At 41.3% G+C, this 23,716-nt stretch overlaps 1 protein-coding gene across 1 annotated transcript; it reads right to left on the reverse strand.

The window, feature by feature from the left end:
- Nucleotides 1-1,997: 1,997 nt before the first annotated feature.
- On the reverse strand, nucleotides 1,998-20,383 carry CWC15 (CWC15 spliceosome associated protein homolog). Its single transcript, XM_050899119.1, has 7 exons — nucleotides 20,338-20,383; nucleotides 17,773-17,911; nucleotides 15,553-15,665; nucleotides 14,525-14,613; nucleotides 13,625-13,735; nucleotides 3,082-3,200; nucleotides 1,998-2,347 (listed from the first exon to the last, which is right to left on the reverse strand). The coding sequence occupies exons 2-7, from the start codon at nucleotides 17,901-17,903 to the stop codon at nucleotides 2,218-2,220; spliced, it is 693 nt and encodes a 230-aa protein (XP_050755076.1). The 5' UTR covers nucleotides 17,904-17,911; nucleotides 20,338-20,383; the 3' UTR covers nucleotides 1,998-2,217.
- Between the last annotated feature and the right edge of the window lie 3,333 nt (nucleotides 20,384-23,716).

Raw genomic sequence — 23,716 nt, forward strand, 5'->3', positions numbered from 1 at the left:
CACCAAGAGGTAAGGCTTGAGATTCCTTAATTATCATATTGTGTTTGTGTATTGCTGAGTCCTCAGACTGTGGGTCAGCTTACACTGCAGGAGGCTAAAATACAAAAGCTTTGAGAGGGAGGTTAGAGATAGGATCTGCAAATTCTGTGGTTGAGCTGAACAACAATGCCAACAAAAAATCTCAAATAAAGCTGCAGCCTGGAGCTATACGGTCCCTACAGCTCTTTCTCCAGAACCAGGGAAGGAACTACTGGAAAAAATGACTGAGTACACCTATGCATTATGCAAAAGTTTAAGAAAGGGATGTTCCTGCAGGTGTGGAGAACAACTGCCTGCATAGCTGAAGGCGACCTCATCCAACCCCGGCCATCTGACTTCTTAAAAGTATTATTTTCTTTAAGAAAAGAGTTACGTTACTTCAAGAACACAAATGATGGCATTATGCACTTATGATTTCCACGAAGGCACTGAACTGGCGTTTCAACTATGTCTCCCCCTCTCCAATAAAACTGTATGCTCACTTGCTCACTTTGGCACACTGACTATATCTTGTAATACTGCGAAACCAATGTATTTTTTGTTGTTGCCATGACAACTATCCTGTTAGGTCAGACCTAAAGCAGCAGCTGGCTTCTCTACTGCCAGACCCTGACAAGTACAGCTCTTAACTTTTTTTCCCGCTTCTAAATACATTGCCTATATACCAAGATTTTAGTAGCTTTAATTTAAAGAGAATTACAAACTACACCCATTTTTCTGCTTCCCAAGAATCATTACTATCATGAGGCGAGTAGCAGAAGTAACACAAACATATTCCTCCAGTAGCTGTAGGAGCTCACATGACCTTAAGCATGCTGAAAATCTCGCTTGCAAGTAAATATGGGTAGTAGCTGCTGGCATTAGTACACTACGCATAGCTTAATGAAAGTGTGGCAAATATAGCTGAAGCTAATGAAAGCTTTCACAGGATACCAGAGTCATGCCCAACAAAAATCTAAAACATTGTGCTCCACATTTACTCTCTTAAAAAGAAAATCAGATATATTTTCAAATTAAGAGCTTGAAAATATTATTACTGCTATGAAACAGTGTCTGTAAGAATGAACTAGACTGAGCATAACATAGGCAAAGAAAAGGGCAAGACTTTTACATAAACACATCTGAGTTCTGCCACTGTAGCTGTCTAGATAGAGAGGTAACTACTACATTTAGCAAATGTTAGGTTCATATCCAGTGCATCACTTGGCCAAGATTTCAAATGCAACCGAGATGAAGACGAGGAAAAAAAAAAAATCCCTTCACAACTGAGATTTTTTTTCAGTCATTCATATTATATACTGTCCCATTAAGTGTTAAAATGGACATTGAAGAAGTAAACAAAGTGTACTATGGTATCTTGAGGAGATCACTCGTTTAATAAAAACACTCACTTGCAAGTTTGACAACACTATTACTACTGAACCACGCACACACAGACTGAACCTTGCGGCCACGTGGTTGTCGCTGAGGGACCGAGCACTGCAATGGTTTATTAAGGAGGAAAAAAACCCCATGGTTCCACAGAGCATTCCCCACTCAAGGCTCCTCCAAGCATTACATGGCACTGCTCTGGAAGTGCTGAGCCATGAGAGCCCAGAAAGCAGGGCTGCTAAGAACTTGGAGCTATTCCACCAAACCATAACTTGGTTGACAGTAAGAAGAAACTAAAAGGGAAGATTATTAACTAAGTTTCTAACCAGCTATTAAAAGGAAGTCCAGTTTGCTACAGAAAGGATAGCTCTTTTCAGTTCACACTGCTTATCATACTCAGCTATTCCCCATCCTCAATAATACTGACATTTACTTAAGTTGCCTAAGTTACAAACCACCATCACTACAAATACAGGTTGTTTTGGAAAGCAATTTAAACAATTAGAAGTATTTATTGCAAACCAGCTTCTCTCTTCTACCATTTACAAGGCAGTCAGTAAAAGTAAACGCATGTGAACAGAAAAACATTCATGAAACACAAACTGATTTAATTAAAACTGAAAAGAAAAACATACTGCAGGAATAAAAACTCCAGATACATAGCAATTATTAATTATGAAGCTGTTGATTATCTTGGAAAAGCATTTGGGAATTCAGGACCAAGTATTCAGCCTTGAATTCTGGGGGAAAGGGAGGGAACAACCATGACCTTCCAAGTCCTTCAGCACCACTGCACATAAAACTGTACTATTTGATATATTTTTCCATGAACTTCTTGTGAAATTCTGATCGCAGAGTATCATTCACGAATCTTTTGTCCTTTTTTGTTTCGTCTATCCCCTTGGCACAATTCTTGAAGACAACATCATCATCCCATCTGAAAACAAAAGTTTTTAACTTCAGTAAGTTTGTATGAAAATTAGGTGCAATTTACAAAAATATATAAATGAAGTTTGGCCCTCCTATTTAAATGTACTCAGAACAACTAGTCATTAGGATTAGATTTTAGTCTTTGGACAAAGATCTATTTTTCTAATCCAAGCCATCTCCTACATGCTCCTGAGTTAGAAGCGAGATAAGTATCAGTAGATTAAAGGTTGTTTTATCTTTACAGAAAATGACGACCATTTGAACAGAGCAGAAAAAAACCTTTAATCTAATGGCCCTAATTTTGATAAATGCAACAGTAATTGGAATATCTGCAAACAAGAACGGCATTGAGAAAAAGGCTGTTATTTATTAATTCTAGTTACCCTAAAAAACCAAATAAACAAAACCCCCAAACCAGCTAGATTTTAAAGAGGAGCATTAACATCAAATTTCTTGAGGAACTTTGGTCCTGTTACTTTTTGTATCATTATGCACAATGTCAGATAAACACAATTCTCAATCTCTCTTTCTCTCTTTTTTAAACACAAAGTAGCAGGATGATTTGTTCAGAGAAATGCACAAGACAATCACTCCATGCATCAGTATCCCAATTCTACATTACATTGCTTGTGACAAGATCTGAGGAAGGAAATAAAAACCAACAGCAGTGATTACATTTTCTGACTCTGAGTATTGAGAGGGAGCAAGGGGATGGGTATCACAGTACAGACTGCACAGTACCTCCTCTTCACTTTGAAGTTTGCTTGAGGCTGTGCTGGGCCAGTAAGGTTCAGCAGTGGGTTACCACTCAGAATGTTCTCCATCCGAATTCTTTCTTCTTCAGCCTTTTGCTCTTGTTCCTGAGAATCAGAAATGGATATGTTACTTTTCTAGGCCACTTCTCTCATCTAGTTGGTAGAGACAAACATTATTTAGCTGTGAACGCTCACATAGATAGAGCTTTAATTCCTAGCTCAGACTCTTCAGAGCGTTTGACACTTGCATACGAGTAGAATAAGGATAGAAGCAGAGATATTCTAAAGAGCTTAACATTGCTAATAAACTATCAATCTAGCAACACTTATATCTGCTTTACTTACCTCTGATGTTCCATCAAATACTCAGTTAAATTCTAGCTTTACCATTTACATATTTATTATATTAAAAACTGTATACAGATCAAAACATTTTCTTTATCCTCATGAGAAAAGAAAGCACATTATACAATATTCATTGGGTGCAAGAAACCTTACAGCATGTTGAAACTTCTCCATCTTCAGCAGCCTGCTTGGGTTTTACAACTACACTAGGGACCAATTAAAAAGAATACTGAGAAATCTAAGGTGAAACTGAGCAGTGGATATCATAAGACTATTTAAGAGTTCCAATATTAAGGAGCAGAAAAATTTTCTTCTCCTTGTACTGTCAAAAGCATGTAACTCAAGCCTAAGTGAAGCAATGCACTACAGGCAACACAAAGTAGATTTCACTGCCCATGCTTCCAAGATGTATTAATATATTTACTGACTTAAATGTTCACAGACTTCAAAATGAATGTGTAATATTCATTTTACATCAGCTTATTTTTCCACAACCTTTCAAATGTATTACAAGGATTGCTCTTTGATGAAAGTACCAGAAGGAAAAAAAAAATAATTCTTTAAATTTGGATGACTAACTAGGTCTCCCACTCCCTGTATGCTGAAGTATGGTCTGAAAACATTCTAGTTAAAAAATGCACTGAAGTCTTATTATCATTGCAGGAGACTCAAACCATGGCTTTTAAAAATGACATAAACTAAACACAAAGACATCACAAGGTTGTTTTTTTTTTCCAAACTGCAGAAAATTCATGGCCGAGGGCTGCTATGGGGTCCCAAAAGAGAAAATGTTTTTCTTGATGATAGCTTTTACAAGGTTTAAGCGCTAAACTTGAACACTGATGCTAGCCAGAGTTCTCTAGCTTCAAACATTTAATCGATACTAAGTGATATATTACTAAAACTATCTACAATTTACAATGTTTTTCAATTGGATTGATCAGGTATGTGAAATATTCCTATAAAACACCCCAATCCTCTTAAGAACAATACCAACTTAACATACATACGAATACCAGATGATGCAGGATTACTGGTAAAGATTTCACCTTTCAAAATCTACCCCAGTTTTAGTTATGAAAAAACACCTACCATTACAGTGCTTCTCACAAATAAAATTTAGAGCCAGCTGCAATTAATTGCCAGTAGGATGGGAAAAGCTCCCCCAAAAGGCACATTGCTTAAAAGCATGGCACAGCTTCAGGACAAGCCCTGTAATGCCCTTATTAAAACATATGGGTAGGCAAAACTTGCCCTTGCTGCTGTATCCATGGAGCTTTAACACAAACCGCAGCAGTTAAAAAGTTATTAACACAAACTAAAGTTTTGTATTTTCAAACACAGCTCTAAATCCAGCATTTGCATTCCAACTTCAGTTGTGAGTACCACCCTAGTAAATAAGGAAACACAGAGAGCAAAAATATTTGATATGGAACAGCAATTTCCCCCCCATATTAGAAATACAAATTCAAATTATACATTTCTTTCCTCTTTGCATTACAGACAAGAAATGTATGCAGCTTCTTCTGCACAGTATGCCAGCCTCTGACTTACATCTTCTTTCCCCACAACTGGAGGAGCCAACAGCAGTGAAATCCGATTTACTGCAGTCTGTGTCATGTGTTCCCACCAGAAGTCAAGCAGCCCTCAGACTACTGTACCACACATGCATGCAAAGCACTAATCTGAAACCAACCAAAATCTAGGATACTGGTACAAACGAAAAAAATCAGTACTGATTTTCAGGTACCTCCCGAGAGGTTATCAGATCCTCTTTAAGACCATTAGGCAAATTTACAACAGGATGCAAGCATGTGAAATGTTCTTTGTGTTGTCCAAAATGAGGTGGGCTCTGCATCATTAAATTTAATCTCCGACGCTTCATTAAAAGTAAGACTTTGAAAAAACCAAGAGGTCTGGGACAAATCTTAAAAGCAAATAAGAATGCTACAAACCAAAAATTCATACTGCACTATACTCAAGAGAAGGTAGCACTAATAAGAGCATTGTAAGAAATTAATACTCCCCTATTGAAAAATGCTTCTGTAGAGAGAACATCTTCCAAGTCCTATATATGCAAACAGATGCAGCAGTTTTCCACTTGAGAGCTGAACTCCAGGGGAACTCTTCTCAAGGTGGCATGCAGAGCATGGCACAGTCTCGCCCTCAAATTTCTAAGATATTAACCTCGGCCGTGATCCAAAGTTACTGAACCTGTGCATCATGCATCACTTTATCTGGGGCACACATAACTACCTTATGCTGGTTTTTTATGATGCATAAAAATGCATCCGCACACCACTAACAAATACAGAACTAAAATGCACTCCACACACAGTGTTTCTTTGATGGTCAAAAGTCCACTGGAGTCAGTCAGCATCTTTGGGAGCGGGATTACAGTTCTTCTTCCCTCCCTTTCCCCATTTCAGACTTAATCTCAACAGTTCCTACAAAGCTGATGGTTCCAGCATTCTTCACCATGCATGAAGAGGAGAGAAGTGAAAAGCACTCAAACAGTCATTTGAATTGTAAACATTCTGTGCTGGTTTTGGCTGGGATAGAGTTAATTTTCTTCATAGTAGCTAGTATGGGGCTATGTTTTGGATTTGTGCTGGAAACAATGTTGATAATTCAGGGATAATGTTGATAATTTTATTTACTGCTGAGCAGTGCTTACACAGAGTCAAGGCCTTTGCTGCTCCTCACCCCACCCCACCCACCAGTGAGTAGGCTGGGGGTGCACAAGAAGTTGGGAGGGGACACAGCTGGGACAGCTGACCCCAACTGACCAAAGGGATATCCCGTGCCATATGACATCATGCTCAGCATATAAAGCTGGGGGAAGAAGAAGGAAGGGGGGGATGTTCGGAGTGATGGAGTTTGTCTTCCCAAGTAACCTTTGTCTGTGATGGAGCCCTGCTTTCCTGGAGATGGCTGAACACCTGCCTGCCGATGAGAAGCAGCGAATGAATTCCTTGTTTTGCTTTGCTTGCGTGCGTGGCTTTTGCTTTACTTATTAAACTGTCTTTATCTCAACCCACGCGTTTTCTTACTTTTACCCTTCTGATTCTCTTCCCCATCCCACTGGGGGGGACTGAGCAAGCGGCTGCGTGGTGTTTAGTTGCCGGCTGGAGTTAAACCATGACACAGAATCACTAGAGGAAGATAAAGCCAATATTAAGAATCATAAAAAATATGCATACAGTACTCCAGTGTTCTTATTACACACAGATGTACATGTAATTTTTCTACAGTAAGATTTTAAAAAGGCATGTTAGGCATCATCCTAACTTTTATCTGCCTTACATAACCCATGTAATATCCTTCAGCCTCGATTAGCCTGACAGTTTGCTTTCTGATAACGAAAAAAGCATTACCAGACTAATGTGATAAAATGTGGTGATAGAAAAAAAAAAAAAGAAAAAAAATTGAAATAACACTTTTAAGAAGCGTTACACTACAGGCAGTAGTGTAAGACTAGGAGTAGGACTTAGCTCCAGATTAAGACACCTACATCTAGATATCTGCTTGTAGGCACCTGAGTTCACATCTCAGCAGAGACCTAGAGAATACAGTAAGGAGTCAAGACGGCTCTTCTGCTCACACTAAATTACACACAGAGGAGACCAACCACGCTCCAGGCTCTACTGACTGCATCTCCACTGCACCACCATGGAAGTGGGGATACATAACTTGCACATTGACCCCAGCAACTGGGGTCAATGCTTGAATTGGCATTTCAAGCTCAACTGAATTCTGTCTAAAACTGCTAATTGCTAGCAAGAAACTACAATGACTCAAGTCAACTACAGTTCCAGAGGACTGGAGGGTAGCAAAAATTGCACTATAATTAAAAGAAGTGGTAAGGGCAATCTTGGGAATTTCAAATGATTACATTTTACTTTCGCACCTATTAAATTATTAAAAACAGTTATGAACATAACACTAACAGAAGCTGTCAAACGTTCTTTTATAGTGACAACAGTTACAGAAAATATCCATGAACCTTGTTTTCACACATTGATTTTCTGTATTCACAGTAAGAAATGCTGCAGAGCCCCGGGCCCTTCGCTGCTTCTCAGCTCTGTTCACAAACAGAACTCTGCTGTCTTTTAGACCCGCAGAGGCAGAACAACTAGAAGTACTAACAAACTGCATAAGCTTATCTTTGTCACTAAAGATCAGCAGATTAGAGTCTGAAAGCAAGCAGGGAACAGATCTGGTAAGTAAAGCATCACCAGTTTTAGTCACTTTACAAAGAAGACTTGGTATGCATGGTAATTTATTTATGGCATTCAGTTGTTCAAAGCTGTTCTAGGTTGGATGACATTTCAACTTATTTGCTACAAATTTTAGGAAGCAGGCTAATTCTGAAGATTAGTCTTGAAGATTTTTTGTATTATTTAGCTTCACCAAAACCTCCCAAAAAAAGGTATTCAAGATTAAAAAAAAAGGTAATTTACTAAGTTTTGTATCTTAGAGACATAACATGGAGGAAATACTAGGTGTAACTCACAGTGGTGTAAAGCTGACATTTACATTTAAGCTAAGTTATACATTTTGGCCAGAGCTGCAGAATCCCTCGTCTCCAGCCAAAAGAGGTTTTCATTAAGTTTCAGAATTTTCCACATAAATCTTCCCCTGCCCACTCCTCCACTGAAAGCCAGGACGCTCCAGGCAATGGAGCATGGGTTGTATCAAATCAAACAGACCAGACATAACCTTCATAGCTGTCTGAGCTTCACACCTCTGAGGCATGATCAAGCACAGCTGTTCACAAAATAAGCGGCTCCGGTTGCTCCAAAGCCTATATTGTTCTTTTGTGTGGTGGAACAAAGGCTTATTAAGCTAAAACGCTATGGATACAACAAACCCACAACAGAGGGAAAGCCTAAGGGGGAAAATAATACATCTGTATTCACTCCACCCTTTCTAAAATAATGCCTCTTTGCCTGCCTTTCTGTTCAGCAAGATGAGGTATACAACTCTTTTCCTAAGCCATTTTAGCAAAAAAACATGCTACAGGTTATTCCATCACTACAGACAGCAGCACTGTGCTTTTCAATGGCAGCATGTTGCACCAACTATCTGCAGAGATGAATCAGACATCAATCACACTGTAACCACCGTGTTAGAGGCAGAGGTAATAGAACAGGAATATTATGGTGTGGGGAGTAAGACTGGACTGGCAGAGGGAGTCCCATACCCCAAGGAAGCAGATGGAGAATCAGATCTCACAGCAAGCCTCCATTGTACAACTGAACTCACCATGTGGCATCACAGCTGGGGGAAAAAAAAGAAGCGAACAAAACTGCATTAACCTTAACTAAACAATTATTCCTTATCTTGCTGTAAGAATAACAGTCCCTTGGCATATTTGTTTCTGACCGCAAAGGAAAGAAAAACATTATTGTTACCATGGTTATTTTTTTTTTTTAGTATAGTTCCTACCCTTAGCACAGAGAAAGATTGCTTTTACAGAAAGTGCTGAAATTCCTGAAATGACTCCATTGTATTAAAGTAAGTTACCCTACTCAGTTTTTATAGATGTTGAGTAGCTGAAAGAAAACCTGAAATACCCACATTTCATTGAAGGCTGGGATCACGTAACCTTATTTAAATGCTAAATTTTGAATGACAAACTATGACAGCACTGCCTTTAGCAGCAGGGAACAAAACTTAATAATGCAGAGATCCACCCCAGTTGTTTGATCCTATGCAAATGACTAACCCTATGCAATACAGCGATTCAAAGAACTGATTGAAACTTCAAAAAATAAGAGCACAGAGTAATCACAACTGCAGTGTCTATACGCAGATTTGTTGTCATTTTGCCCACAAGGGAGGGGACATTATCATTAGTGCTTGACAAGAGTACGTATTCCTAGCATGTCTCAAACATTTAATGACGAAACATACTCTGCCATCTGCTTTTGCCTCTTTACTGAAATTCTTTCTTAATCACTGATTTGACATTCTAGTTTTAGTTAGACGCTTAAAATCTAAGTGAAAAGGTTAATATCTATCAAGATTCATTTTCCAATGTTTTATTTGAAAGTCTGTGACATGGCTAAAACACAGGACAGAGCTAAGATCTATTTTGACCATTGGTAAAGTAATATATTCAGTTATGGAGAAACACTTGGTGAAATAAAACTGTTACGAAAACAAACCAAAAACTTTCAGTCTGTTCTCAAATAAGCATAAAATGACTGGATGCTAAAATAGCTTTGCTGGAACTCCACACATACATTCAGCTGCTCACTGGTTTGAGGTTTGTTTTTAATTATTTCAATTTACCTTTTAAGGAAGTGCTTGAAAATTGAAAATCAAGAGCATTGTAATGCTGAATTTGGAATACTGAAATGTTTCCATGAAACCTATCCATGGATAGTTCACATAGACAGCAGACCTAGTGTTTGTACAGTTTTAGACAGACCCAGAATTATTCCACAGAAACGGCTTTCAAAACTAAAATTTCCTGGTCAGCTTAGTGTCTACTAAAACAACCCAAAAGATTAAAATTGTGGAGGGCGTGAGAAAAGTCAGGAGGACTCCCATGCCTAATCAGTTTTTAAAAACATTCGTAGTACTTATTTAGTGTTTCTACAGAATTCAAGGGAATTTAAGCATTTTGAGACATTAACAAGCTTTGACAGGAATTGCGTATTTGGTTGACAAACTATTTGCTTCACAGATTACAGGGAAATATCAGTGTGAAGGAAGTTAGAACCTCTTAATACTAATATTTGTCAAAATTAGATTTAGAGGATTTCTATGGAAATTGGTATTACCACATAAAGGAAGTTAACAGAGAGCACGATGATCTTGAAAAAAGCAGATTCTCATCTTTTGTTTTTAACTGCTGTCTCACCAGAGATGCATTTTAAAAGGTGCAGTCCTCCTTTCATGGCATCTCAAACACTGGACACCAACGCAATGAGTGAAAACAGTTAACAAAAATACAGTTTACTTTAAATGAAGTCTCAGAAATAATTGGACTAGCATTTTAATAAATCAAAATAACTGAAGTATCAGGAAAAAAAAAATCACATATGGCACAAATTTGGGATATATTACTGTATTTTATCCACCTCATCTTGTTAAGACCCTGGCGTGTTCCAAGAAGATGCAGAGACACGTTAATCTGTCTGTATAACAACAAAGAGATTTGAGAACGATGTGCAGAAGAGTGAACAGGCATTCACTCTGCAGTTTCCCTTTGCCTTGCCACTGGTTCACCCATGCTGTCTACTACGGACAGCAGTATTTCAGCAGATAAACCATCCCTGTACGTAGATTAGGACTAACAGTGACTACAGAATTAAGACTTTACATGAGATGTTATCCTGAAGTCAGCTGGATGACTAATACAAGGTTACTTACAAAATTAGGTTTAAATTAGGGTTTGCAATACATAATAATATGAAATCCCACATATCTGAAGGGAAAAGGGATTTATGTAAAATGGCTATAAAGCGCTTTGCCACTAACACCTTATTTCAAAGCCATGGGAAACAAGGCATAATCTAAACAGATTGCACCCCTAAAGCCAACATACATAAGTGATCTTTCCTAAGGAGACCCTTACTCCTAAAAGCTCTTTCCAAGGCGGCACCCCACCTTGGTTTTTACTTTTTCCATCAACGTCGTCTTAGTTTCCTACTCTCAAAAAACCCCAAGCAAATAAAATTCCAAGTACCTGTAGAGTACCCACTATTTACTGAAGATGCCAATTTTTAAGAGAGCCAACCTGCCACCAACCAGTGAAAGGATGAGTAGGTAGTGAGTGTGCAATAGTGTGCACTATTGCAAATAACTAACTAATACTAATTTTTAAGAAGAAACAAACGTATTCATTTCAGATAAGCATGCATGTATTCAGTATGCACATAGCATTGGACATTATAAACCTTGCTTCTGGGGGAAAGAGAACATCCATGAAGGTAAAAAATACTACCAGTTAAGAGACAGCAAAATAAAACAAGTGCTATGCTAAATACTTCATAGCTTTCAGCACCCTCTAGTGACAAAATAAGAATTTCATAGAGATGATAACATTCCTGCTTTCTACACATGAACAGAGAAGCATGCACTTGGCTGTCTGGGCTGCAATTTACTACCATTATTTTCCTAATGCAAGTTTTCTACACTGAAATGTGACAAGTTATGCTGTTTAATCTAGATGTATAATTTCAACTATCAGGCAAAATGAAAAATCCATACAGATCTAAGCTTTCATTTTAAGCGCTGTGCAAGGACAGCTGAAGTAGATGTCTTTCCTACACATTGCTACCCTTAATTTGTAGTTTAGTACATTTCACACAGGAACACATGGAAGAATTGTTGCCAGTGTTTTTAAGTCATTTTCACCATGTTATTACTGCAGAACACAACTGTGTTATTGCTGCATGACACGCTTCAAATGCCTAGACAAAGAGATGAGAGACACTTTCAGGCACGCTTTAATGTAAAAGACCACCCACAGGCCAGATGGAGAATCAAGTATCAACAGTCTCCTACAGCAAAATTTCTGCACTGAAGCAGCATGGTACAGCTTTTAGCCTTCCAAAGTACTTAACTCCAAAACTGCAGAGCTCACTGGTTTTACTGGCCTAGTAGATTCTAAAGGTAAATTTCTATATTGTTAGCCAAGAGTAGGCCATCACTACATTGCTGCCTACAGCAGTTAAAACATTATTCTCTCCGAGCTCTTCCTAGGGTCTGCTAGATGCTACACCCTGTTCACTGCCAGTTGACTCTACTGGAGAGCATTCATGAAAAGCATTAAACTATAAGCATGTGTGTTAAGCTACAGGACAGGTTATGAGTAGTTCAGAGGCACCAAAACATTAAGTTGTCACAGCAGCCTTTGATTAGCCTCCCGATCAGCATTTATATGTTTACTTAGCATGTTCTAAAAAACTTCTCAGATTACCTTATACAAAGATGACAGGTGACTTGTTTTGGGGGTTTTTTTGGATGGCTTTGTTTGTTTGTTTGGTTTGGGTTTTTTGTTTTGCTTTTTACACTAATGGAGAATCTACTTATAAAAACATACAAAACTACTCAAACTGAAGCATGCAATGTTTTTCAAAAGCACTAAAACAATTTAAGCCCTACTCAAAAGAAGAAAGCGCTTGCTAAAAGCAGAAGAGGGAATGCTGCACATATCCACCACTTCTGTTGCATCACCAGAGGCAGAGTGTTTCAGTAGTGCAGATGAAATACCTGGACTCTAAACTCTGTTGCAATACAATGTTAGAGCCAGTACAGTTCATCCTAAGTCCTGATCAGTTTGGCAACACAGATTATTCCCAGAAACAGTCCCTAGAAGTCCATTCATTAAACAGGGATTTTGCTGATGCACTCCATCCCAACAATCTCTCTTACACCAAGGAGGCGTGGAAGCCAACAGCATAGGATTTGATCCTGCTCACGGGAAAACAATCTCTAACTACAGGGACTTGCCTCCCCTTTTAAGGGCAGAACATGGTGTTTCTATCTGGAGAGAGAGAGATCATAGGGAGGTACGAAGGCTACATGTGAGTTGACTTTCCAAGTTCTGAAAAGACTGCCCTATTATTATTCATTTTTGTGGAGACATTTTTCAAATAAACTCGCCTGTGTATAATCACATGAAAATAGTTCTGGTCTTATAGTTACAACTGGTGCTCCTTGCCAAGGCAACACAGCACCAATGCTGTGAAAGAGCAACTACTGTATAAAACTTGCAGCGATAAGAAAAAGCATCAAAAAGCGCACATATTTTTATTTCATAAATAAAAATCATATTTCTTGTTTCATAAAAGCTAGTTAACAAATGAAATTACACTGGATAGTATGTAGCTTACTAATGCCACTATATAGTTTGGTATGATAGCTGTCTTCAGAGAACGACTTGCATATGAAAAGCAAGATTATCTTGACTCACTGCCTCTACAAAGCGTTGGGAAAGCGAATAAAATGTTTCAGTGAGTGAAATGTTCAGTATGTCTACTAAAGAAAAAAATTCTTGACAACAATTATTAGATAGAAGAACAAATCCGTCATACTTGAGAAGAATTCTGAAGGGCACTTACTTTGTTTACCAGTTCTCACTCGTCCTAAGTACTTAAGGCACACCAGTTTTAGTAAACACCAGTTTGCAAAAAACAGATGCTCTTTAACGAGTGAGATTTTACCTTTCGAGCCTGTTCCTCAGCTCGTTCTTTCTTGATTTTTTCCAGTTCAGCCAGAAGAGCTGCAGTGTCGTCATCATCACTGTCTTCCAAGTCCTCATCTTCATCATCTTCCTAATAGCAGCAAATGGAAACAAGAAGCAGCTTGTTCATTTCAGTTAATAAAACCAGCCCATGTCTGCCCAGCTAAGGCTGCAATTTGCTGCTGGCTGACTGCTGAAGTACTTAGGTTCTTGTAGCAGCAGCAAATACAATACAAACGGTTTATTCGCTCTTGTACTGTAAAGTCAAGACAAAAATATGTTTGTGCTTTTTGGATGACTGCAATTCATTTTTTATAATTCAAATGCTATGTAGCTGACAGATTCTAGAGAATGGCTGTCCCCAATCACTCTCTAATCGTTGTAACATAAGTCTATTATAATAGTGTGCCTGAATACCCTGTCCAATATTGTTGGGACCAAATATAACAGGATTAAAAATACCTGAGCTTATCGTCAAGCCTTAGACCTAACTCCTAGATGTCAGCACAAGGAGAGGAGCCAAGAGCAAGAATCCACTGCTCATGCAGACATTCACTGTATCTCAACAGTTCTACCTTTGCGGAATTCTAACTAACCCAGTAGTTGATCGAGTCCAAAAAAAGTCACCCATTCTCAATACTTTAAGTGGTATTTTCAGTTCCCTAGTTTTTGCGTGCTTTCCAAGAACACCACTACAGCATGCATGGACCAGAATCCTCTGAACCACTCTGGACTTCCACCACAGTAGAGTAACTGTAAACAGAAGATATGTTGGAATCTGTCTTAAATCTTTAGCAGACCTATAAGTACATATTCTATTCACAGCAAATCCTGAAGGCAGGACAATGAAAGGAAAGAAGACAGAAAAAAAGATACATACATCAGTAAGAGGATCATCTGCATCAAGATTTGCTGCAGGAATCTGGTCTAGCCGAGGCTTCTTAGACACAGAAGATGATGTTGTGTGTTCTATGGCATAAGATTTAAAAAAAAAGAAGTGACTAAGTCACTTCATTTAACAGCTTCTAATGTCAGAAAGCAAAAATCTTCACAAACAATTTGTCTTGCGTTAGAGTAAGAGACACAATCTTACGCTTACTTTTTCCTCACTCCTCAGTCTTAATGCCCACGCTAATTCCCCCCCTGTAGGTATCCCTCAAGGGAAGTAATAACATCCCCAAACTTACAATTTGGCCTCCAGAAGTTTTTTGAAGTCAATATTTGAAGAAGAAAGAACAGCAGAAGAAAAAGCTGTGGAGAAATATCCTTATTGTATATATCCAATTGGAGGGTTCCCATTGAGGACCACCCCAAAGCATTACTGTTGGCTAGTTTGGTCCAAACCACGTCTGCTTTTATCTGTGAATCTGAAAGCCCCACAATACCTTCACACCAAAACCTAAAATGCCTAAATTCTGTCAAGCTTAATACTAAAAATGAGTATTTCTCAAAAAATCCTTTGATTTTCATTTTAATTATTACTTCACTATATCTGAACAAAATTGCATACTTTAAAAATGGATTTATTGTTACACTGGTGCTGTAACACTAGAAGATGACTCATTCCTCTTCTCCTTCCTGTCTCGCTTGTCCAAGTACAAAAAAAAAAAAGCCCTTTATTAGCTGTACATACTTGCTGCCAGTTCATTACAACCATACTCTATCAGCTGGCCTGCATGATGGCCTACACTCTTCTACTGGCTGGCCTAGATTCCTGCTAGCATGAAGCCAGCATGAAAGCCAGCGGACATTCCCTTGCAGGTCAATAGCTCTGAACTATCAGACCAATACCCTAAATTCTACTCTCATGACATGCTGTCTGCAACCTGCAAACTTCTTACAACACCAAGTTTTGTGCAAGAGCAATGTCACACAAAGGTATTAACATTTTTCTTTCTTTGTTTTTACCTCTGGTTGGTCTGTCTCTATTCTTCTCCCTTGCAGCAACCCGTTCTCTCTCCTCTAGCTCCCTTCTGAAATCACGGTTACGCACCTCTTCAGGAGCATCCTGAGTGGTCTGTCTAAAACAACATGAGGGAGGGGAAAAAAAGCTGAAGTTGACAGTTTGCAGCTGGGAGCAATTTTTTCAAGGAGGCCAATAAATCCTGGGGTGAACAGGCAAGTATAGAGACTAAGAACTGGGTACCATGTAGACATATGTATGTTTACTCTCTCTTCGTCAGCCCCCTTCTCTGTACGCATTACATACACACAGACATGCAATGACACACACACATGCTCCTTCCAGTGGCTCTCAAATAAATTAAAAGACCCTACATAAATTTCTACAAAACCAGGATGACTACATCTACCTTTTGTAACTATGTCTAAATCTTCTGTTCTCCAGCAGTCCAAATGCAGCGTCCTAGCAGACATCCACGAGCATTACGGTCAATTTTCCTCACTATTTTATCATCCAAAGTTGCTGCTGCAAACCCAGTCTCTAAGGCTTACAGATAAGACCAAGACTAGAACATACTTTTCATAAACCTTTTCCCCTCCAAGAGACGTACCAGACAATCTCCCATGACCATTAAAAAAAAAAGTTGGGAGAACAGACAAAACACTAGCTTTAGTGAAACATATTGCAAATACATGTTTTCCCCTCTTTTATATAATACACACTAGCCAAAAGCAACAGACTCTTTATATTTGAGTCACACTAAGTTCCACCTAGAGAGCGCTGAATTTTCTGTGGAAATCTTGAAAAAGAACTAATGAATACAAACAAGCAGCAATTCCTTTCACCTTTCTGCGGACCCAGTGCTGGAAATAAGAGCGCCTGGAAGAAACCCAGACTTGAGCCATTACAAATACATTGTGTGCACAGCCTGTCTTTATGACGAAATATTTCATTTGCTTTGTAATTAAAAACGTGAACTTGGAATCCCTGATATAGCCGCAAAATCCCCCTAAATCCTGTGTCATTCAAGCGAACATAAGTGGGACTGAAACACTGAACTTTTCCTGCAATGATGCAGTCCTGGCGATTTAGCAAAGACAACTCTGTATTAGGTATTTGGGAGAAAGAACAGAAGACACTTAATGCCCCCTCCATCTCTCCCTCTCACGCACACAGATGAATTTGTTACAACATACACTGTACATTCCTGTACATATTTGTCCCCACACACTTCTTTCAAAGCAACAGACTGGTGTTCCAAACCCCACTTTTGTTTAAAGAAACAAACCACCAGCAGTTTTTCCCGTAACACCAAAATGCATTTGACAGCACCTTTTGTGCTGTTGATTTTGGTATTCTCCAAACCACTCCAACTCCCGTATCCATACATATTCTTAAAAACCAAAGGGGCAGGAGGGAAGAGGTGAAAGAGTAAACATCTGCACAAAAAAGTGCAAACGTAAAACCTTAACAGTAATTTCACAGACAAGAGTAACATCACTTAGATAAAAAGAACATTTTTAGGCTGACACATTTCATTTAAATTCTAGGTATCTGTATCACATTGACACCAGATTTCATTTAATCTTTCAAAAGGATAATGAAGATTTATTATGCATTTCAAACAGATGAAAATATTCCTAAGATCCCATTATCTTTCTCACTGATTAAAGGTATTTCCTCTCCCAGGACCTGCATGAACCACCTGCAGTGTTTAACATCAACTTTTCCAACATTTACTACCGCCCGAGTGCTATTCCATGATTTCCCTGCCTCCTCTTAATGCCCTTCCCAAGTGGTCCTTTGCCAAATACATGGTGGTTTTCCTGCTTTTAAGAGGTGCTCAACTTTGCTCCTCTTATCCCATCTTGCTCTGCAACTGACAGCACCCTCTGTGGCTCAGTCCCAATGACAACTTACTTTCTACTCCACTGCCTGAAATGCTTGGTCTCCAAAGCTCACCTTCTTCTGACGATTCACTTCCATCAGCAGTAATAAATACCACTAAAATTAAACCTCTCCAATTACTTGCAATGCATTCGATCTCCTAGGTCTGCTTTTGAGACTTACACTTTCAGCCCACTCATTCAGCACTGCCGCACAATCTCTGGTGTCTGCTCAGCGTCAAGCACATCAACATCTATTGTGAAAATTTCAGAGTACCGTTCACAACAAAGTCATTCCCAGCTTGTTTTGCCGCAAGACCAAAAAAACCCAATACTAACCTGTATTTGATCTTAGTATGAGAAGGAAGGTCTCTGCTGGAATATTGTTTGGATAGCTGACTTAAGTCTCCTTCACCTTTTCCTCTTCCTCCTCTCGCAGGTTCAAATGTTGGCCTCGCTGCTGTTGTCATTTTAACTACTACACAATCAAGAGATAAAAACAGTTGTTACTACAACTTACAGCAAAAGACATTCACCACAAGCTACTTTGTTCCTGGAACTGTAGAAGCAATAACAAATCCCACTACAGAATACCAGCTATCACTCGGCTCATGATCCTCAAAATCTAAGCTTTTTACTGACAGAACTGACAGCATATATTCAGGTTTTCAAAATAAAGTCTTTTCCAACATGCTTGAAAGATGATACACAGACTCTAACAAGAATATGAAGCTACATTTGTAAAGTAAATAAAACCGGCCAGGAGCTGGTCTCCTATCCTTAAGGCAAGCAGTAGAGTCTTGTAACTAAACTCTTTCCCCTCATGAAAAATGACAGCCAAAAATGATTGCCTACTGGGAATGATCCCTCCATTATTCCCCAAACCATATATTAGGTATCATCACCAGAATTGCCGGCTGACACAGACCATAGCATGCCTAGGATGGTGTTGATGATTAAATACTGATGAAGATCATGCAACTTGAATGCTCCAGCTCTTATCATGGCCCCATTCAGTTCTCTAGTACAGGCACAGCACTTTCATTAATATTGCAGCACAGTCCTTTGGGACCGACCTGCACAGAGCTCCAGCTGGCCACTAAAACCTTCTGAAGGGCTAGGGTTAATGTTTCCCTGGTACCACACGGCCGACAGCTTTACCCTTATGCAAAAAAAGTGCAATTAAGAAAGCTCAGACAAATGCAGAAGTTTTCACCAGCTCTCACTTAGAAACTGCAGGAACTCACGTACTGCCAGCATGTCCTAAAAAATGAACTAGCTGATGCCCAAAATCGCTACTATCCATTCTTCTGTGGCAAAGGAGTGAAACAGACTCCGACCAGCCTCAGCCACGCAGACACCCTGTCAGCACGCACTGCGTTCAGCGCTGCTGGACAGGAGCTGGAGACCCTGCAATCCCAAACCACTGTGCCAAGAGTTTAAGATGGTTAACCAATGCCAAAAAACCCTGCCTGATCAACCAGCGCCATCTTAAATCTACTATCTGAAACTATGCTTATTCCTGCTTCACCAAGACACGCACATCCATTAACCACAGACTAAATATATGTAAGACACAAGAGAGATACATCTGCAGAGATACATACAGGCATCAGTCCTACCAACCAGAAGGCTAGATGTTAAAGCATGACAAGATAACACGTTAAAGAATATTAAAAAGCAAAGAAAAAAACATGACATTGCTTCATATGCTTTTGTGATACACAAACAAAAGTTATTTATGCTCTGCTTGCATTATTTGTTATTTTTTCACTTTTAATGAGATCACAAAGCACATGACTTCAGTGTTAAAATTGTAAAACAATTTGTCACTCAAAGTAACATCCCATCAGGCAGAACACAGCTACTGCCACTGAACTACTACTCAGAAAACAAAATTAACAGACAGAAACACCTTTAAAAAGAAATGAGACAGTAACTAGCCTTGGCTCGTTAACCAAGGATTGCTGACGCTTTTTAGTGACGCTGTGCAAGTCAGCTGGAGCTCAGCAAGACATTTTAGCTCAGTCTTGGCAGACTCTGCCAGACCCATGATCCAAGAAAGCCACTTGCTCTCAGAATTTATCTGTGCTAATTACATGCAATGGGGGGGATCTATGAATTCAGGTGAAGAACCAGATCCAATGTGGCTGCGGATTCATGAAGCATTAACAAATCCCCTAGAAACTGCCCCCGCTTCTCTTAAGTCAGTTTGTATTTGGTTTGGCCTTAAAGGACCCAAACTCAATCTGAAACCACTCAGGGACCGTCACACTGACCTCTTAGGTTTCAGAAATACAGCCCTGGAGAAGTCTCTTTAGCGCTACACGAGGACAGGACCGGCCACGCAGGGGTTATCAGCCAAGAGACAGTGACCGGGCTCGGCCTGGAGCTGAACTGCCTTGGCCACGCAGGGCTGCGCAACAGCCGGCCCCCCCTGACCGCCTTCACGGGGGAGCCCGAACCCGAGCACCGGACCGGGCCGCAGCCCGCCCCCCAGCAATCACCCCGCGGAAACCCAGACCCGCAGCAGGAGCGGGGCTGGAGCACCGCGCTGCTCCCGCCTCCACCCAGCGGACTCCCCCACACCGCCTGGTACCTGGAGCTCCGCCGTGAGGCCCGCCGGCCGCCCCTTCACCCTCCAACCCAACCACCCTCTGCTGTTCTCCACAGAAACGCTCCCCCTCGCCCGGCCCAGCTGCCCCCCCAGGGCTGCCTTCGTGCCCCGGCCCCCCGACCCGGCCGCAGCCCGTCCCCTCCCAGGGAGCCCCCCCTCAACACTCCTTGCCCCAGAGCCGACTTTTTCCCCCCTCAGGGACCCCACCACAGCCCTCCCAGGCATTCACTCCCTCCCGCCAGCCAGGCCGGCCGGCTCCCTCACCCACCGCCTCCCCGGGTACTCACACCGCGGCCTCCTCCCACCCTGCGCAACCAGGCGCTACGCCACCACCATAATTCCGCCAAGCGCCCACAATGCACCGCGCGGGAACCATAGACACAACGCGGCGGAAGCCGTCGCCGAAGGAGGATTTACCATAGAGAGGGCTCGTGGGACTGGCATGTGAGGGAGACGAGCGTGTCCACCATGACGGCTACCGAGGCGGAAGTGGGCGCTGTGGCAGCGCTGCTGCCTGCGTAGCAGTGGCGGCCTCCTCCTCCTCAGCCCGGCGTCGGGCGAGCCCAGCTCGGAACAGGGAGCATAGGGCGCCCATCCTGCGGGCTCGGGGTTGCCCTAGAAGAGGGCCTTGCCCTGAGGTGCTACCAGGCTGTCGCCCTGTGCTGGTCCTGCCCGGGCAAGGCCTCCCCTCGGCGGCCTGCAGGCTGCAGGGCTCTCAGCGGTGCGGTGGGGACCAGGCAGGCCCTGGGGGAAGGCCAGGGGACAGTTAGGTGGAGGGTGAGGGCCTGAGGACATACTGCAGCGTAGCTGTAACCTACTGGTGTGAGGCACCGTCAAGTCTTCTCTCACAAATTAGCTCATGAATAGACTTGCAAGTTGCATATCTCAGACGAGTCTGCCCAGAGGCTGCTTGCTTAATGTAGGAGGCTTGGAAAAGGGCGGTGTATTTGTTATGTGAAACAGCACTTCATGGCTTCAAAGTGCTTGCCCTGGGTGTCAATGGGAGGAGGGATGAGGGAACGGCCCGTGGAAGAGGGAATGGGTTAACGAGATAAGGTTGGGATCCCTGTAGGGATGATGGGGAAGGATAGAAACAAGGGCAGATGGAGGAAGAGAGAATACCTCAGTCGTTCTCTTTCCTCAGAGGTGTGTATTAGCAACATCAGCCTGAGCCGGACTGTCAGTCAGCAAGTCCGTCCATCCGTCTGTCCGTCCCCTGCTCCCCTTGCAAAGAACTCCTTTACATGGTGTGTATTCATTGATGTCTCTGAAGAAGCCAAAGCATGAATGAGCATCACTTGGGGATTAAATTCCACCTCTTAAAATGCAGTTCCTTTCTTGTGTTTTGTGTTGCTTTTAGATGCATCTTATTATCAAACTTCTGCGAATCCACATGAAGGCATGTGAAGTAAAAGGCTCTTGGATATATCTACAAATTAACACGGAAACATTTTCCTGAGTGCTCTTCACCCAACATGCCATTTAGAAGACAGCCCACAAGAGGTCCCCAAAGATACGGCTATCCAGAGAGCTACAGCAACAATGTACATTACATCCTTTGGGTCCGCGAGCCATCAGAGAAAGCACTTGGAAGAAGTGGGCTCTTGGTATACAAAGAAACCAGTTATTTTAAGCAACTTGTCATAAATGTTAACCTTCACTCAGAAGTCAGGTAAATAGTAACAGTAATTACTGTGTCATTTCCTAAGAGGTACGCCTGTCAGTAACCAAGTATCCACCATTGCATTTTCTTATCTGCAAGCCTCAGTCCGCACCCTGTGAAATGGGTTTATGATTTCTTTCACTACAGGCAGTTTAGACTCAGGATCAAACCTCGCAGAGGAGTCTGGCCTCCCAGCTGGGCAGTCGGGAATTCAGTATTGTTGGGCTACAGATCACAGCCGCCTGAAATCAGTACATCATCCTATGATGGTGGCTGTTATTCATAGATTATAAATCTGTGGACTTTAAATTAGGAGGAACTGTCATGCTAATTTGACCATCTTGGTGCAGCAGAATGTTGTATTTTGCTCAGTAACATGTCCCGAATGCAGTGCCTACTGTTCAGTTGTAATATCTGTCTGGCAGAAGGTATCAAATCTTGATTAAAGACCTCAAGAACTGAAGAGACTTCTCTGCTGTTAAGTTAGAGTGAAGGCAAGCATTCCCTGTGTGGAGGATTACCTGAAGATGAGAGCTAAAAACCTAGCACAGTCGCTGCTCTGAACAGATACAATGATTCTTCAAATAGTAAAGAAAAGGCTTAATGTCTTTGGCCAAAATTGTTCCCCACAGCCCCGAGGTGCTTCCCTTCCCCCAACTTGTGTGTATCAATGTGAAGTACAAATAGCTACAGAGGTGGTTTATGGTCAAGGGTTTGGTTTCCTTAGAAGACTTGGGCACTAAAGAAGGATATTGGTGGAGTGGAGGTGCCTGCGTCCAGGGTCCTGAAAATCCCTACTCCGTCTTGTTGCAGAAGCACCTAACCTTCACAGGTTCACAACTTCTGGGTTTAAAGATCTCTAAACATACAGAGTTTTGCCCAATCTTGAACTTGTTTGAACTTAGTTTAAGTCTGAGAAGTTTAGCATCATGCTCTCACTGGGCCCTAATAGATACATCCACCAGCCCAAGTGCTCAGAGAGCTTTCATCCAATAATTATTCTCAGAGCATGTCCAGCACTCATGGATATCACTATCAGCCTCTCAGCCCCTCCGGGGCACATCCTATAGCCCTTTCCTGAGCAGGGCTGACCCTGCATGTGGAGAATCATTACCCTGTCACTCCGGCAGCTCTAGGCCACTTTGATATTTAGGGCCTTTCTGCCTGTGTTTTTGAAGCTGACTAGCTGAGCGTAAGGGAGGGAGTTAAAGATTCATTGGGAAAGAGAGCGTGTGTGTAGAAGGGAGCACCAGTCAAGTCCAATGGTACACGTGGCAAGTGGGAATTCCTGGACTCCAGGATTGCGCATTAAAATGTCATCAGATAACGTAAACAACCAGACAATGACAAAACCCCAGGTCTTCCCCCTTCCCATGGCTGCTCTAATCACAGAACAGCTCAAGGCTGAAGACTTCTTTCTTCCTGTGGCACGCTAAGCCTTGGATCTCTTTGCACACAGTAATTGGCACCAAGGATGCACCCTCAGTTATTCCTCTGCTGAGCAATTTGGCTGTGGCAGCCCTTAGAAAGGTATTGTGTACTGCGTGGAAAACATGAAAAGCAGAAGAAGTCACCACTTCCCTTGATCATTTCCTCCAGTGATTAATTATCCTCACAGTTTAAAACTGCACCTTATTTTTAATTTCAGTTGGCTTTATTCCCAACCACGGGTGCCTGTTGTGCCTTTCTCTGGTAATTTTAAAAGCCTGTTTTCTCACCAGGTATTTATACTTTGCAATCTAGTCTTGCAACTGCCTTTGGATAAGGTAAGCTGACTGGGCTCTTCTAGTCTCTTAGAACTGTTTCCTTCCTCCCACCAACTATTTGAAGGCTTTTTCTTGCTCTCTATCCAATTTATCAACATCAAAAATATAAGAACTGTTTCAGCATCAGCTCCATTAATGGGAACTAGAGAGATAAAATCACTTTCCTCCCCCAGCTTTCTACACAATTTTTTTTCTATCTGAGGATCACACTGGCCTTTTTACCCACACCACTACACT

Source organism: Gymnogyps californianus, chromosome 1, assembly GCF_018139145.2.
Source record: "Gymnogyps californianus isolate 813 chromosome 1, ASM1813914v2, whole genome shotgun sequence".
Classification (NCBI taxonomy): Eukaryota; Metazoa; Chordata; class Aves; order Accipitriformes; family Cathartidae; genus Gymnogyps; species Gymnogyps californianus.